This window comes from Electrona antarctica (assembly GCF_951216825.1).
Source record: "Electrona antarctica genome assembly, chromosome: 4".
NCBI lineage: Eukaryota > Metazoa > Chordata > Actinopteri > Myctophiformes > Myctophidae > Electrona > Electrona antarctica.
In genome coordinates this window covers 51,480,798-51,496,738 of record NC_136809.1, presented here as the reverse complement: position 1 = coordinate 51,496,738, position 15,941 = coordinate 51,480,798, and the positions used below count along the sequence as shown (strand labels likewise).

The window sequence follows — 15,941 nt, the reverse complement described above, 5'->3', positions numbered from 1 at the left end:
TGTAGATCTGCTATTTTTGAAAAATCGCGAAAATGTGGCGCAGATCTTTGAATATATATTCTTTCAGAGCGAACGTTTTTAGTTTTTACTCTTCCGGTGGCATCCCTGGAACAACATATTTTCAGATGGTGGTCCGCGGCCAAATACAGATAATTCTGGGGGTGCTTGACATGAAATATTGAGCACCACTGACATAGAAACATATGGTTTTTCAGAAAACTGTCGTGATTGATAGATGACACTTTTTAAATTTCGACGTCGGGTCTAAATGGGTTAAGAGCAGTCGGTTAGATGCTCTATAGCAGAGAGAGAGAGAGAGAGAGAGAGAGAGAGAGAGAGAGAGAGAGGGAGGGGTGGGGAACAGAAAGAGACGAGTGGGTGTGAGGTGTATGATGGAGATAAGCGCAGAAGAGGAGATGAAGAAGTAACAGGGAGAGTCGAGTTGGAAGCCATTTATATCCATCATCAAAGATGTCTGTCTGCCATTGCCTGTGTCACTGGCATTATAACCACTTCAACCCTCTATAGCGGTGGGTGGGTTTTTTCGACCAGTGGTCCGGGGGTCCTTGAGGCGGTTCCCCAGCTAAATGATGGAGAGTTGGTTAACCAAATGGACTTTTTAACTCTTGAGAGCGTAAAATGAAACCTAATGGACCCCGTAACGGGTCTTCTTTAACCCCATTTAGGCCTGACCTCGACCTTAAAAAAATCTTCTAAATCCTCCAGTTTTCTGAAATAAATATTTTCACAATTTTTCAAAAATAGCAGACCTACAAGCTTGTAGCGCGCCACTCGGTGGCGCGCTATGAGCTTGTAGATCTGCTATTTTCCAATAGCTAAATTATAACATAATTAGCAACTCTCCATCATTGAGCCTGGGGACCACCTGGAACCTCCCCAAGGACCACTGTGTTGAAAACCACTGCCATATGACACTGCTCTCTCCATAGATACTTAATTATACTCTGATTCTCTCTGAAGAATGTAAATGTTACAAGTTAACACATTTAGACCTGAGGACAATTCTACACATGTCTTCGAAAATCCTGTCCAGTTTTCTGAAAATGTCAGTGGTGCTGGTGCTCAAACATTTTCATGTCAAGGACCGCCAAAAATATACGTAATTGGCCGCCAACCCCATCTGAAAATACATTATGTTGTTCCAGTGTCCTCCCCCAGAAGCAAAGATTTGAGTTCAAAACGTTCGCTCTGAAAGAATATATATTCAAAGATTTGCACCACATTTTCAAGATTTTTCCAAAATAGCAGACCTACAAGCTCGTAGCGCGGCACTCGGTGCCGCGCTATGAGCTTGTAGATCTGCTATTTTTCAATAGCTAAAGTATAACATAATGCTTTCAAACACCAAAAGGGGTTCCCGCTCCAAAATGGGTTAAACAGTAAAGCCGTGAGGTGACGGATTAGTGGAACAATGTCAGATTATTACGGGATTTAAAGGACCATTTCTGCGCTATAGCACGCTTCCACCACAGGCTGCCACACTGTGCCACAGCCAAGTTCCTGCAGTATGCATAAATAGGTGGAACTAAGCCAGGTATTGCTGCCATGTTAGGATATGTAATCAACAGTATGTTGATTTCGTCGTCTAAAAAAATATGACGAAAAATGTTCGTCGACTACCTTTTGTTCACTGACAAACTAAATGTAAACTAAGCTATGGTGACTAAAACTAAGACTAAATATATTGACAATTTTGTCAACAAATAAAAAAACAGAGTAAAATGTTAGGAAGGGACTAGTGGACAAGAGATCCTGTATAAGTCATTTTACACTTGGTTGTATGCTGAAATAGCAGCAATACAAGCTCACAACGCGTCGCAAAGTGTAAAATCAGTCATTACGACAGCATCAAGGCCGTAGATTTAGTCGACTAAAATCGTATGATGTTTAGTCGACTACAAAAAAACTAGACTAACACTAAAACATTCCAGGTGACTAAAATATGACTAAAACTAAATTAAGTTTTTTTTTTTCAAAGACTATGAACTAAACTAAAATAGAAATTTGCTGCCAAAAACAACACTGGTTAGGATGAACTAAATTAGTTTAGGTTGAACCAGAGCCATAGACTAAAGGTGGCCTTACACTAGCCGATTTTTTTCAATCTGAAATCTGATAGCACCAATCGCGGTGCCCGATCGCGCTTTGAGCGGTCGGGCACCCCCTGAGCGTCAAAAATGCCCGATTATCGGCTAGTGAAAGGCCACCTTTAGACAGAGTTACGGAAACTCCGTTCACTTCATGGGGCTTCAGTCCAATGGCGGCTCTCCTACATAGACTTCTATTGAGAATGGGGACAACAAATAGGGACAAGTCCTGGACCGGAAGTAGGCAGAAATGCATTGGACCCAGGCAACAGCCCAGCTTTAATGCCTTTATTTTAGATTGTTTTGTAGTAATCGTACAACATAAACATTCAATATACTTTAGTTGTTACTGTACAATACTTTAAAACAGTTGGCATGTTGCACACATGCCTAAAAATTGCTCTTATTTGCGCCGCCCTCGTTGAAAACAATGTATTTCAAACTCCAGCGTGTCCCTCTCCAGCAGGCTGCATGAACAGCGCTCGGTTTTCTGCCCCCTCAATATCGTAACTCTTCTATTAGATGGCTCTGGGTTGAACTAAACTGGAAGAGGCATCGGATGCTTTTCCAAACAAACGTCCAAACAGACAGAGAAATTACATTCACTCCGAGTCCGAGTACATGACACTCTATGGTGTCATGTACAGTATAGTGACCTCATCTGTTGATGCACGTGAACTCTAGTAAGGTCAGCCTGGTCAGTGATTGGGTCAGCATTATAACTTAAACCAGTGCTAACCCAAACCTTTTCATGTCAAGCACCCCCAAATTGACACTTAATTAGCCCACGGACCCCCCATTTGAAAAATATATGTCGGGGACCCCCATAAGAGAAGAATGTTATGCCGTTTAAATTTCATGCACCCCCAGTTTGACATGCATTAGTCTACGGACCCCCATTTAATGGCATTTCTATCTCTAGGACCCCCCCCCCCCCCCCCATTTATATTGTAAAATCAATGTTCTGAGAGGGTCTGTTTGGTTCCATTTGTACACTCTCAGAGTTACACTTACACAGACCCCACTTTGAGAACCACTGCCTTAAACCCACTGTTGCTACTCCGGCTATAGTTGTTTCCCTACATGTCTTCCTCCCGTTAGCCCACCTAACTCACCCCTTTTCCATTTTCCTCCCGGAGTTTTCCCCAGTGAGGGGTGGGTGGGAGAGGCTGGACAGCAGACGGCTGGACTTTGAATTTCTCTCACTATAAACTTTCATGACAGACAGCAGACAGCTGTCTGCTGTCTGTCGTACAAATATAATTTATGTAAAGGCCACTACAGTGAAGTTGGTTCACGGAAGTTGTTGTAGGCTATGTGGGGATTATCTGACGAGGTACCATTTGAGTAGGGCAAAACCTTTCATATACTAAACTATACTAAATTGTTTATAGGGTCAATATAAGTAAAATAATATAGCCTTTCCATAGTATCTTTTTATATTTTTCCAAAAAGAATACAAACAGCCAATAGCATATTACAAAGTTATCCCCCGCACTGGGGAAAATTCCAGGAGGAAACACGGGCAAGCACCGGGTGAGTTGTCCAGTAGTATTCTCCTTTGCTGAGTCTCTCAATCGCCTCGTTCTTCTCTTCCAGGAACTCCTCAGGAGATGGCGTCCAGGAGCCAGGCTCTCCAGAACATCCGTGCCACCCGCCTCTTGCAGCAGCAGCAGCAGAATCAGCAGCAGATGGTCCAGATGGGCTCCGTACAGGCCCAGGGGAGCTCGGTGGGGCCCCAGGCCGACATGGGCCTGCCTTACGGCGGCCAGGGCTCCAACCAGGGCTCCCTGTACGGCCTTAACCCCTCCATGAGCCAAATGATCCACCAGCAGCAGCAGCAGCAGCAGCAGCAGCACCAGAGCCAAAGTGTCCAGGCTCCCATGGGCCTCCCGCCTCAGCACAACCCCGCCGGAGGCCCCCAGAGACAGGCGGGTGTGGGCCCCGGGGTAGGGGGGATGCCCGGAGGAGGAGGCGGCGGTGGGGCCGGAGGCTACGGAGGACAGGCCATGTTGATGAACTCGATGTCCCAGCAGGCCCTAAAAGGCCCGCCCAATGCCAAAGCTCAGGCCCAGAGACTGCAAAGCATGCTGGGAGTTGGAGGTGGAGCGGGAGGCGGCGGAATGGGAGGAGTCGGCGGCTGGCCACAGCAGCAAGGACAGAATCTCCAGGCGATGGCCGGGGGAGTCGTAAGAACTACGGGAGGAGGGGGAGGAGACATGGTGGGCTTCAACCCCGCCCAGGGTTACGGGATGCAGCCGGGTCAACCCCCGCGCATGACCAAACAACACTTCCAGGGCCAGGGGATGAACCAGGCCATTGACCCCAGGTTAGGCAACCCAGCGGCGGGGATGGGCGGCCCGATGATGGGCCCTCACATGGGGGGTCAGCCCAGGACCAACCAGCCCCGGCCCATGGTCATGGGCCAGGGGATGAACCAGGGGCTGATGGGGCAGGGTATGCCCGGGATGGGGGGCTTTGGGCCAGGACCCGGTGGGCCGGGAATGGGACCAGGGGGAGGACCGGGGGCAGGGGGAGGCCCCTACGGACCAGGGGGAGTTGGGGGTCAGCCACAGGGCTACCAGAGGACAGCCAATCAAGACATGTCGTCCTATGGATATGGGGGCGGGCCCTCGGGTGGAGGAGCCTTCGGATTGGGCGATGGTTCAGGGGCAGAGCTGGACTCGGGCGACGGGTGGATGGAAGAATTCTTTCCTGGTCAATAGCCAACGGATAAACTGTCGATCATAGTTTTACTGGATAGACTTAAGAGAGAAACTTTAAACAAAAAAATACAAAATAAAAAAAGAACTGGGGAAATCATACTGAATGGAAGACACGACATCGTCTGGTGACCGGCATGTTTATTTTCTGTAAAACAGGCGAGGTTTTAGGCAAGGTTATAAATGAGTTCTTGTCTCAACGTGTGTGTGTGCGCGTGCAAGTGTGTGTGCTTGTGTGTGTATGTGTGTGTACGTGTGTGTGTGCGTGCGTGTGCGAGCGAGGGAAAGAAGAAAGAGAGCGAATGACAGAGGTAGAGATAGAGATCATGATATGTGGCGATGTGAGCTGGCCTGAAAATCTCATAATTATTTTCCTTTTTTTCCCTCCTGAAATTAAATCATCCACTCGCCGTGTTCCGGTGTGCTTAACCAGCCCGCCTTTCTTTCACATGTTTCTGTGCTCTCTCTATATCAGTGGGCTGAACGCCATGAGCCGAAGAAGGTGAAGGAGATCGTGCTCTCGAGACATAGGGGGTTTTATTTGTGTGTGTGTGTGTATGTGTATGACGTGCATACCTGCCCATATCCACATCTCTCGGCTGTGTGAGGAGGTGAAAGCACTCTCACTTCTTCCATTATTTTCCCTTACATTTACACCCCCACATGTCTGTCTGTCTCTTTCCTTCCTCTCCTTCCCTCCCTCCCCTCCCTCTCTCTCTCTCTCTCTCTCTCTCTCTCTCTCTCCGGAGACCTGTTCCCTTCTGTTGATGCTTCTCAGTTTTTTTTTGCAATAAAACAAAATGGATTTTCTTTTGTTGTGCGACACAGACACACTCTAGTGCCCTCTAGTGCTTTTTTTGTCATGCAAACCGACCTGAGCTGAGCTGCTGGTGCTTTCATTTCCTTGCGGAGCTGCTGGTGTTGTTTGTGCATGGTGTGCAAAGCATACATGTGCAGAGAGGTGAAACACAATGAAGCGAAGTAATAAATCCTAATTTACCGTATGCTGTGTCTGTCGTATACAACTGAAGACGAGTGACACATGCAGTTTAAATTAGGCTTTTTTTTAAGAGATGAAGCCGCTAAAGCTTGGATGCATGACATGCACATAAAGTACACAAACAAATGGCATATGCACCGGCCCGAGTCACCAGGAGATTATGAACATATCTACTGGGCAGCTATACTGGGACTAATGTTACATTGACCACCTCCTCATCCATAATGTTCGGCAAAAAAACAAATCACCAATTTGAAAGCAAGAGTTGGCGTTTTGAATGAATGTATCCGATCACCATAAGTGACTTCATTTTAAAGAAAATACTAAAATTTCAAATATCTTAGAAAGCCCTCCCACATTGCTGTATTTATTTGTGTTTTATCTTTAAAAAAAAAGAAAAAAAGAAAGAAAAATACCTGTTGTTGTCATTGTCAGTCAAAAGTTTGAGATGTTTAAATTAGGCTACCTTGTGTTGTCTTTTTGGAAAAAAGCCTATCCTTCCATTGTAAGTCAGCCTTCTCCTGGGGTGCTGCTTTGCTCTGTTGCTTTATTCTACTAGCAGCCACGAAATGCCCTTGCTTCAACTATACATAACATACCATAACTGTTCTCTGTTGTAACACAATTGTGAAGATTTGACATACCATCCTTGCCAGGCACTTGAAAAAAAATGAACCACTACTAAGCTTGTCTGATTGACTCTGTGACTTTGTGATTTTTCAAAAATAGTAGCAAACAAAAACATGCAGGCTTATTAAAGGAGTTGTTATGGTTAGCATAACGGTTAGTGTTTCCAGGCAGCATCTACCCATTATTATCTGCCCCGGGAAGGAATAGCAGCATGAAGGAAAATCAAGCTTCACGTGAGGCCTACGGATTTGCTTCTTGTATCAATGCCACCTCCAAGCTAATACCACTGTTGATAATCTCATGTTTCTCTTATGATTGACTATACTAAGTCCATGTTGAATACAGTAGTTGTTTATACAATGGCCCCCTTCTCACACTGTTTTATAATCATAGTTATACAATGAATGAAAAAAACGTGTGAATGGGTTTGAATGTGCTTTATTTTACAAGTCTTATGTATTTTACTGAAGAGAATGAAAGCTTGAGAATTCTGACATTCTCAACAAACCAAAAAGCCTTTTTCTCTGTAAACTAATTCTTGCCAACCATTTTGTTCTCATCGTACAGTACATTTGTCATCATATAATGTAACCCTTTAAATACAAATAGAATTTTGAATAATGCCCATTGTCCTGTAAGTGTAACTACGGTTGGTAGTGCCCGCGAATTGGGTTTTTTTCTTTTATGTTGTGTTGCTATGGGAATGTAAGGCCCTCCTGTGTGAGTCTGCAGTGTTTGAGGTTTGCAAAATTCTGTTTGTCGGGAGACATTGGTTTAGGGTTCTCTCTCTCTCTCTGCCCGGTTCTATCAGAAGAAGACATAAGACAGAAATAAAAACCCTACATCGATGTCTGTGGCTAAGCTGGATAAACAGTTCCTCTTAGATCGATTGAGCCTTTCTGGACGGCCGGAAAATTCCAGGTGAGCGGCCGGTCGCTGCTTCCATTATAGTTCCATTTCTCACTCGGTTACAACACCTGTAGTCTCGCGTAGCCAGACAACTATTCCACAATCTCCAAATGCCTGGAACTACACCTCCCGAAATCCGAGTAAGGAAGCTGCCATTTCCCGCTCACCGAGATTATTTTAAATGATATATTTACATTTTATTTTTGTATTTCCTTTTCTGCTAAAGCAACAAGGCATATATGCTTAGATGATTTGTATTTATATTAGGATAAATTTGCGCGACTGTAAAGACGAAACGGAAGTGGGGAGGAGTCTCCACTTCCGCTTTATATGTTACTCATGATCAGAACTTCCGTTGCTCCAGACGGAAGCATTTGGGAAATTGCGAGAGGCAACAGTCTGGCAACGCGAGACTGTCTACAACAGCTGCAAACGAACCATAGCACATCATGAAGGCTCAACCGAATGTTCAGAGTGAATACTCTTTCACCAGCTTAATCAGGGTGTGTAGAAGAAGCTATCAAGTCTGGCTGTGTCCCTATTTTTGGGGCAGGACATTATAGCCTGGATTTTATACTCCCGTCATATGCCTGTGCCACGTAAGTCACGAAAATAGCAGATGTACAAGCTTGTAGATCTTCCATCCATCTATTATTTTTTTTTGCTGCGTGACTCCGTCGTACGATGATGTATAAATCGGATGGTTAAAGTTGAAAGGGGCGGGAAAGGTAGAATCTCTTCCAGGTCAGAGATATGGTCACAAACCATTCTTGTGACTTTTGGTCTCTGTAGAGACAGTCTGATATGATATGATATATCCCTTTGGGAAGAAATGCTTCCTCCAAATATCATTATATGTACCGGGACCAAGTCAATTGTAGACATTTTAACGAAATCGTTGTTGTTGATGTTCTTTGTTTATTTGTTTTTTTCTTTTTTCTTTTTTTACTGGTGCTGACATATATGTGATTATGAGAAAAAGTATATAAAAGATAATGGCTATTTGTAAATATGTTTTTACAGGTTTAAATACATCAGATAATACAGTCTCTCTACTCTGTAAAGTATTTACTGTTTGTTGGAAAATAGAGAAGTATTTTATTTCAAGATTTTTCTTTTGTTTTGTTTTTCACTTTTAACCCATCTGAGCTATGCCATTGCACTTCAGACAATGTCTTACTACTAATTTGTATTGTAAACCTCTTCTCTTTTTTGAAAGTTTTTTTTCATTTGTTTTTCTAGTTTGAGATTTGACTCTGTTCTTAAGCAGTGCTTATTTCTTTTTATCCTGTACAGAATCCTGAAATGTTAACAAAAGAGAATTACAAAAAAAGAAAAAACGTTTTTTTTTTGTTTTTCAAAAAAGATACAATAAAGAGAGAATGTTCTCGCTGATCATAATAAATGAATCTCTCAGTTTTTTGTTTAATGCATCATTGGTGCACATGCTTGCATATCACACCAACATTAGGACACGTGCACATACAACAACACGCTGATGCTCACCAGTGTTTTTAGTTTTAGTCTCGAATAATATAGTTTTCATTTAGTTTTAGTCACCTGGAAAGTTTTAGTGTTAGTCTAGTTTTAGTCGTCTAAATATAAGATTTAGCCGACTAAAATGCATTTTGGCGGGCCTTGATGCCTTCATGGCGACTGATTTTACACTTGGAGAAAATAGTCGATCGACAAGAGATGGTAGATCTGCTATTTTCAGCATGCGTACAAATTACTTAATTGTACAGGATCTCTTGTCCACTAGTCCATTCCCAACCACTGGTACTAGTACCACTAGTGGTACTTGAGCCCCCCTCTGGTGGTACTCAGAGGAGTCGCCCTCTGGTGGTACTCAGAGGAGTCGCCCTCTGGTGGTACTCAGAGGAGTCGCCCTCTGGTGGTACTCAGAGGAGTCGCCCTCTGGTGGTACTCAGAGGAGTCGCCCTCTGGTGGTACTCAGAGGAGTCGCCCTCTGGTGCTACTCAGAGGAGTCGCCCAAAAAAGGAGAAAAAATACAAAAGTGGAATGAATTACTACAGGTAGTTCTTCTGATCAAGCCATTGGTTGAAAAAGGCGATCCAGCCGTGCTGAAATGAGCATGACAGCACACCTATAGCCGTTACAATTTAGGCATTTAGCAGACGCTCTTAATCCAGAGCGATTTACATTAGGCAAGAACAAAAGCATGGGAATACAACACATATATAAAATGCATTTATCATGAAACATGCGTAAGCTAAGAACGTAACTAGAACATATCTATATAATGACACTATACATATAAACTATACATATATACTATACTATGCTATACATTTGTACTATGATGTGCTATGACTACATACAATGCAATTATTGTGCTGTCTACATGACATGCTATAAGTCTGTTTCAAATGCTATCTAAGTCTAAAAGTGCTATCTAAGGGGGTAGGATAAGTGCTATGGGCCATGATGGAGTCTGAAAAGGTGGGTCTTCAGACTACGACGGAAGATTGGGAGTGATGCTGCAGTTCTGATTGCAACAGGGAGTGCATTCCACAGTTTTGGGGCCAGAAGGGAGAAGAGTTTGGGACGTGTGGAGCGTTGGAGCGTGTGGAGCGTTGTTAATAGAAGATTTGAGAACGGAAACATAGAAACATCATCAGTTCTGCTGATTAGTGATTATTAGACTGGGTTTTGTCAGAGCAGCAGCATTATTGGCTTAGGAATGGAACACAAAGGGCAGGTCCTGTATTTTTACATCAGTAACTTATTATGGTGGTACTTGGAGAGCCAAATATTTTCTGAGGTGGTACTTCAGTATACAAAGGTTGGGAACCAATGCTTGAACTAGTCTATTTTTAGTCTAGTTTTTATTTGTTGACAAAATTGTGAACATATTTACTAGTCTTGGGTTTAGTCATTATACGGTAGTTTAGTTTTCATTTAGTTTTTGCCAGTGAACAAAGGTAGTCGACGAACATTCTTTTTGTCACAGTATTAGTTGACGGAATCAACATGCTGATGCTCACCCTCCCAGCTGACCGTCTGTGAATGATGTTCACTGTATTTGTAGTAGGCCTATTAATGACGGGGACTAGTTGCACAACAACTGCACACACTTTCAAATAGCACGTTTAAGAAAGAGTTACCGTACATTTGCAAAATTAAACTTGCATTATGATATGCCAAAGAGCAGATCCTTAATTGTAATAACGGCAATAACGGTTACCATGAATCACGCAGGCTGTCGTTTGGCCAGACGAGAGGGAGGGAGGGAGGCGATGCAACCGCACATTCTTATTTTCTCCTTCCACTGTCGTCCTCTTTCAATCTCACTCTTCTTCACCTTCTTTTAACCCCATCCCTCTTCCTCTGTGACATCTCTCTCCCACACCCAAGCGCTCTCTCTCTCTCTCCCTCTCACCCCCTATGACTGTATTTCTCATCTCTCCCTCCCTCCCTCTATCCTTTCCTATACCCACCCTGCTTACACTATACCAGAGGCTGCCCTGTTTCTCCTCCAGCTTCTACAACTAGACAGACACACACACACGCACACGCGCACGTACACAATTCCCTGACATTGACAAATGGAGACTTACAGAGATGACAACATCATTACTCATGTTCAGTAGCGACACCACCTAGGACAGGGAGAGAAAGAGAGAAAGAGGGAGAATGAAGGACAGGAACGGAACGGAGGGATGTGATCGTGCGTGCGTGCGTGTGTGCATGCGTGTGTGTGTTATGGCCGTAAAAGGCTGCAAGACAGCACATTTCTGACTACAATACATAAGTTATTGAGGAGTGTACAGTGTTACAGGGTCGGTACTGTATCACTAGCACTGGACCATAGCGTTAGAACGAAGGAGTTCTCCCTCCTAACGTTGTGAACCACAGCTACCAGCAGAAACGTGAATGCCTGCACCACACATACAGTAACACTTACAGTATAGGCCTGCTATATGTCACGTGGGACTGTTGTTATATTGTTAATATGGAAGATAGTGATTTGAAGGGTGGTGCCCAATTTGACAGCGCCGGGCCTAAATCTCTATAATCTGTCTGGGGTGTGAAATTGTCTCATTACTGTGGGAGGAAGGTGACAGATTCAGTGTGATCCTCCTGACCGTGCACTGAAATAGACACACTGTACAGTGCACGCACGCACGCACGCACGCACACAGACAGACAGACACAAACACACGCACACACACAAAATGTCTCTCTGTCAATTCTCGGCAATCACTCAATAAAGAGCCAGCCACTATTGCTGAAAGCTGTTCTCTTCCTGTATGTAGTCAAACGACAACACGCCATCAGCCGTGCGCGCACACGCACACACACACACACACACACACACACACACACACACACTGAAGAGGGCATTATGCACTCTAATCAGCACATCACGCGAAGTGTCCTGCACCCGCAGAATGGGAGATGAGCTACAACTCTTCCTTGTTCTCCATCTCTCTCTCTCTCTTACTCTCTCTAGAAGAAGTATTTGCTTTGTGCTTTCTCACTCTCTCATATAGTCTCTGGAAAGTAATAAGGTGAAGAAATATATAGCTCAGGGGAAGACATGCGGGAGAGAGAGATGCAAGGGGAGAAAAGTGAGCAAGAGCCTTTGTGCCTCAAAGAGAGAGAGAGATATATAAGAGCAGAGTGGGAGACAGAGGCAAACGCTGTTTGGGTCTTACTGTGTGTGTGTGTGTGTGTGTGTGTGTGCGTGCGTGCGTGCGTGCGTGCGTGCGTGCGTGCGTGCTCGCCTTGTGCCTGTCTGTGTGGATGGTGTCAAGTTGATGAATGTCTTTGCATCAGGCTGCGTGGTGGTGGACTAGGAGGCCACCAGATAACAGTACAGCATGGCCTAACCCAGTGGCGTTTCCAGCATTGTTTGAGATGAAAGGCTTCGGCCCCTAGCAGAATGATGTGTCCATGGGCATTTTGTGAATTTCATGCATTAAATACATACATCTGAAGAAGCACCCTGGGAAGTAACTATAGGTGATGATCATCATGGCAAAACAATGTTGTGGAGGAAAAACTATTGACATTTTAAAAGTGATTTTTCTGGTAAGTTTGATTAACTGGAATTCTTTATTATTTACTTGATATCCGAGTGGTAGGTGCTACTACTACGAACTGGATCCTGAACCATTGTGGTGAGTTTAAATGTTTTTTTTATATTTTTTTATGGAGGGACAGACAGTAGGCTGACAGGAAATGGGGAGAGAGATGGGGGGAAGACATGCAGTAAAGGCCGTCGGGATCGGGAGTCGAACCCGCGGCACACTGCCAGACTGGATTACCAGCCAAGGTAGGACCACTGAGCCATGGCCCAGGCCCATTGTGGTGAGTTTTACCCCTATGTGTCCCTATTCTGGGCGTGTCATAATTTGGTGGAAATAGTATACATCCTCACCTCAAGCTCACAGTGCATTTCAATGCAGGGAAGCTGGAAGTATACCTTCACTATAATTGCCGGGACAACGCTCCACATGTCCCAAACTCTTCTCCCTTCTGGCTACAAAACTATATGGAATGCACTTCCCATTACAATCAGAACTGCAGCCTCACTCCCAACCTTCCGCCGTAGTCTGAAAACCCACCTCTTCAGACTCCATCATGGCCCGTAGCACTTGCCCTAGCCCCGACATTTTTATGTAGACTTATAGCATTTTTATGTAGACTTATAGCATTTTTATGTAGACTTATAGCATTTTTATGTAGACTTATAGCATTTTTATGTAGACATAGCACTATAGAGTATACATGCAGAGTTCCATTATATCGTTATTCCACTGTTACGTTCTTAGCTTACGTATGATTCATGATAACTACTTTATGTATGTGATGTATTGCCATGCTTTTTGTTCTTGCTTAATGTAAATCGCTCTGGATTAAGAGCGTCTGCTAAATGCCTAAATTGTTTGTTTGTTTGTAATGTGGTAAAAAAAAAAGGAGGGTGGCGAAGTATAGACCCCTGGGGGAGTATAGGGACCCGGTCAATGGAGTATATAGGGTTTAAGACAAGTGGTTAATCACCAGCCAGTAAATCAACATGTACATTTGGGGTGCGGTGGTGTGTGGAAAAAAGGATCTGCTTCTAATTAGTAGTCAAATAAAAAAGTGCTTTAAAAGCAACTATGTCGAAGTGTCTGCATATATTACAAATCACAATGCTTAACTTCCGCTATAACCATAGCCTCTCTCTTTTTTTTTGCGGCTTACGCCTTTTTATTGGTTTTTGAAGGGACAGACAGTAGGCTGACAGGAAACGGGAGAGAGATGGGGGAAGACATGCAGTAAAGGCCGTGTCGGGCTCGGGAGTCGAACCCGCGGCACACTGCGACTGGATTACCAGTCGGGTGCCCAGACGGTTACGCCACCGCCTGGGCCTCACTCCCCATTCTGAATGTGCACCATCGTGGATGATCACAGGACACAGTGTGTGCGTTGTGAGCATCAGGCGAGGGTCTTTGCCCTTTGGTGGACCAGGGAAGCTCCCAATCCATGTCAATAAGGGCTTAGCACTTGGTGTTGTTGAGTTTGCACTACAGTAGTCCGTTGGCTTGCTTGACCCCCAATGCCTGCATAACCTAACCTCTCCTGAATTCATTCTTTCTCTCATCCTTTCACACAGTTTCACATACACACGAGTATACTCACCATTTCAGCAATAGCCTACTTGAGAATCTTTCAGTGTCTGTATTCAAACTTAAATAAAGTTGCCAGTCCACTTATGTATGTGTGTGGGTATACTATTATGTTTCAATGTATGTTGCATGTCGTTGTATGTCATGATAAGGACCGCCCAAATTAATGCATATCCCTGTTTGACTAGATTTTGTGCTAGGAACCACATGAGATTGTAAAGACGAGATGTAATACATAATTCTGTAGGTGGGGAGCAAACAGTGGAGGAGAGTGAAACTTATGATCAGTCATTCATTTCTTATATTTTCTCTCATTGGATTAACTTGCCCATGAATAAATAGTTCAATTGTTTCCTGCAGGAAAAAGCTTTGCCCCTGTGCTGCCCGGGGGGGGGGGGGGGGGGGGGGGATCTCTGGTGCGTGCCCGAAACGCACATGCCACATTATTTGATTAATTTGATTGAATTATTATTGCCCTCAAAATAGAAGAGAAGGTGGAGAAGGACAAGTTTCTTAACTTTTTTTTTTATCCGTTCTCAAATCTTCTATTGTGTGCCCATTTCAGCACAATTTGAGAGCTTAGTTCAACCAATTGCCTGTAGTATAATAATTCAATATTTCACTCCACCTTTTGAGTGGTGCTAGTGCCATGACTCCTATACGGAGCTATGTGTGTATATATGTATGCGTACATACATACGTACGTGTATGTTTGTGTACGTACGTGTCCGTGAGGCAAGTGCTGCAACACCTAAAGTGGCCAGTAGAGCACACGCACACATACACAGAGGCCAGGGAGTACAGTACAGTACCACTCACTTCAGACTGGTCTGATTTTTTTATTGTCTTGGCTACTATTAGGCTCAAAATATTGGCTGTAGCATTGCTCCAGAGAAATTCGACTGACTGATTTCTGCACACACACACACACACACACACACACACACACACACACACAGAGCTCTGGTCCATAGCCTTCCTGCTTGCTTCCTGGTTTCGATGGGCGCTGATGGAACGCTTGTTTTACAGCACCGGCTACTACCTACCTCAAACCCTAACCTAACCATAACCGCAAGCACGGAGCAGCGCATCCCTCACCATCCTTAATCCGGTCGTTTTAACGGCCCCCACACCAACTTTAATCCGGTCGTTTTAACGGACACCTCACCAACCTTAATCCCGTCGTTTTAACGGACTCCTCACCAACCTTAATCTGGTCGCCTGTAAAACAAGCGCCCCCTCAGTGACCATCGACTACCAGGCTCTGCGTAAAAGGTCAGCCCTTTGCATTAAGGCTATGGAACTGATGGGCTTCCTGCCTTGCATGAAATGCAGACCAGCCTCTCCTCTGTAGCGAAAATAAAAATAATGTTTTACCTACTCACCAATACAAAGACGGGTTGTGTAATTAGAAAGCCTACTTTCCTTAGTGAACACACTTAGAGCCCCCCCCACGCCCACCACACGTATAAATGCACTTTTTGGCCAGAAAGGGGTTTTGTTTTCACCGGAAAAAATATATAATTTTAGTTACTCCACTGCACCCTCTACCAATATTGTCAAGAGAATACCCTCATAGAGAAGATTTTTCCTTCGGGTGAAAAATAATCCCTTTCTGGCCAAAAAGTGCATTTTAAACATGTGGTGGGGGCTCAAAGTGCGTCCGCTAAGGAAAGTAGACTTTCTAATTACACAACCCGTCTTTGTATTGGTGAGAAACATTATTTTTATTTTCGCTACAGAGGCTGGTCTGCATTTATGCGAGCCCCGGAAGTCGACAGTAACATAGCTCTAAATGTGACGGCATTAGAGCTATGGACCAGAGCTCGCTCACTCGCACACACACACACACACACACACACACACACACACACACACACACACACACACACACACACACACACACACACACACACACACACACACACAC

The 15,941-nt window shown here is 44.3% G+C and overlaps 1 protein-coding gene across 1 annotated transcript in view; it reads left to right on the top strand.

The window, feature by feature from the left end:
• maml3 (mastermind-like transcriptional coactivator 3) overlaps positions 1-8,769 on the top strand; it is a 173,796-nt gene extending 165,027 nt beyond the window's left edge. The window contains exon 6 of the mRNA XM_079499674.1: positions 3,708-8,769. Coding sequence (XP_079355800.1) covers positions 3,708-4,834 — 1,127 coding nt within the window. The 3' untranslated portion in view covers positions 4,835-8,769. The remainder of the gene's footprint in view (positions 1-3,707) is intronic.
• The last annotated feature ends 7,172 nt before the right edge of the window (positions 8,770-15,941 follow it).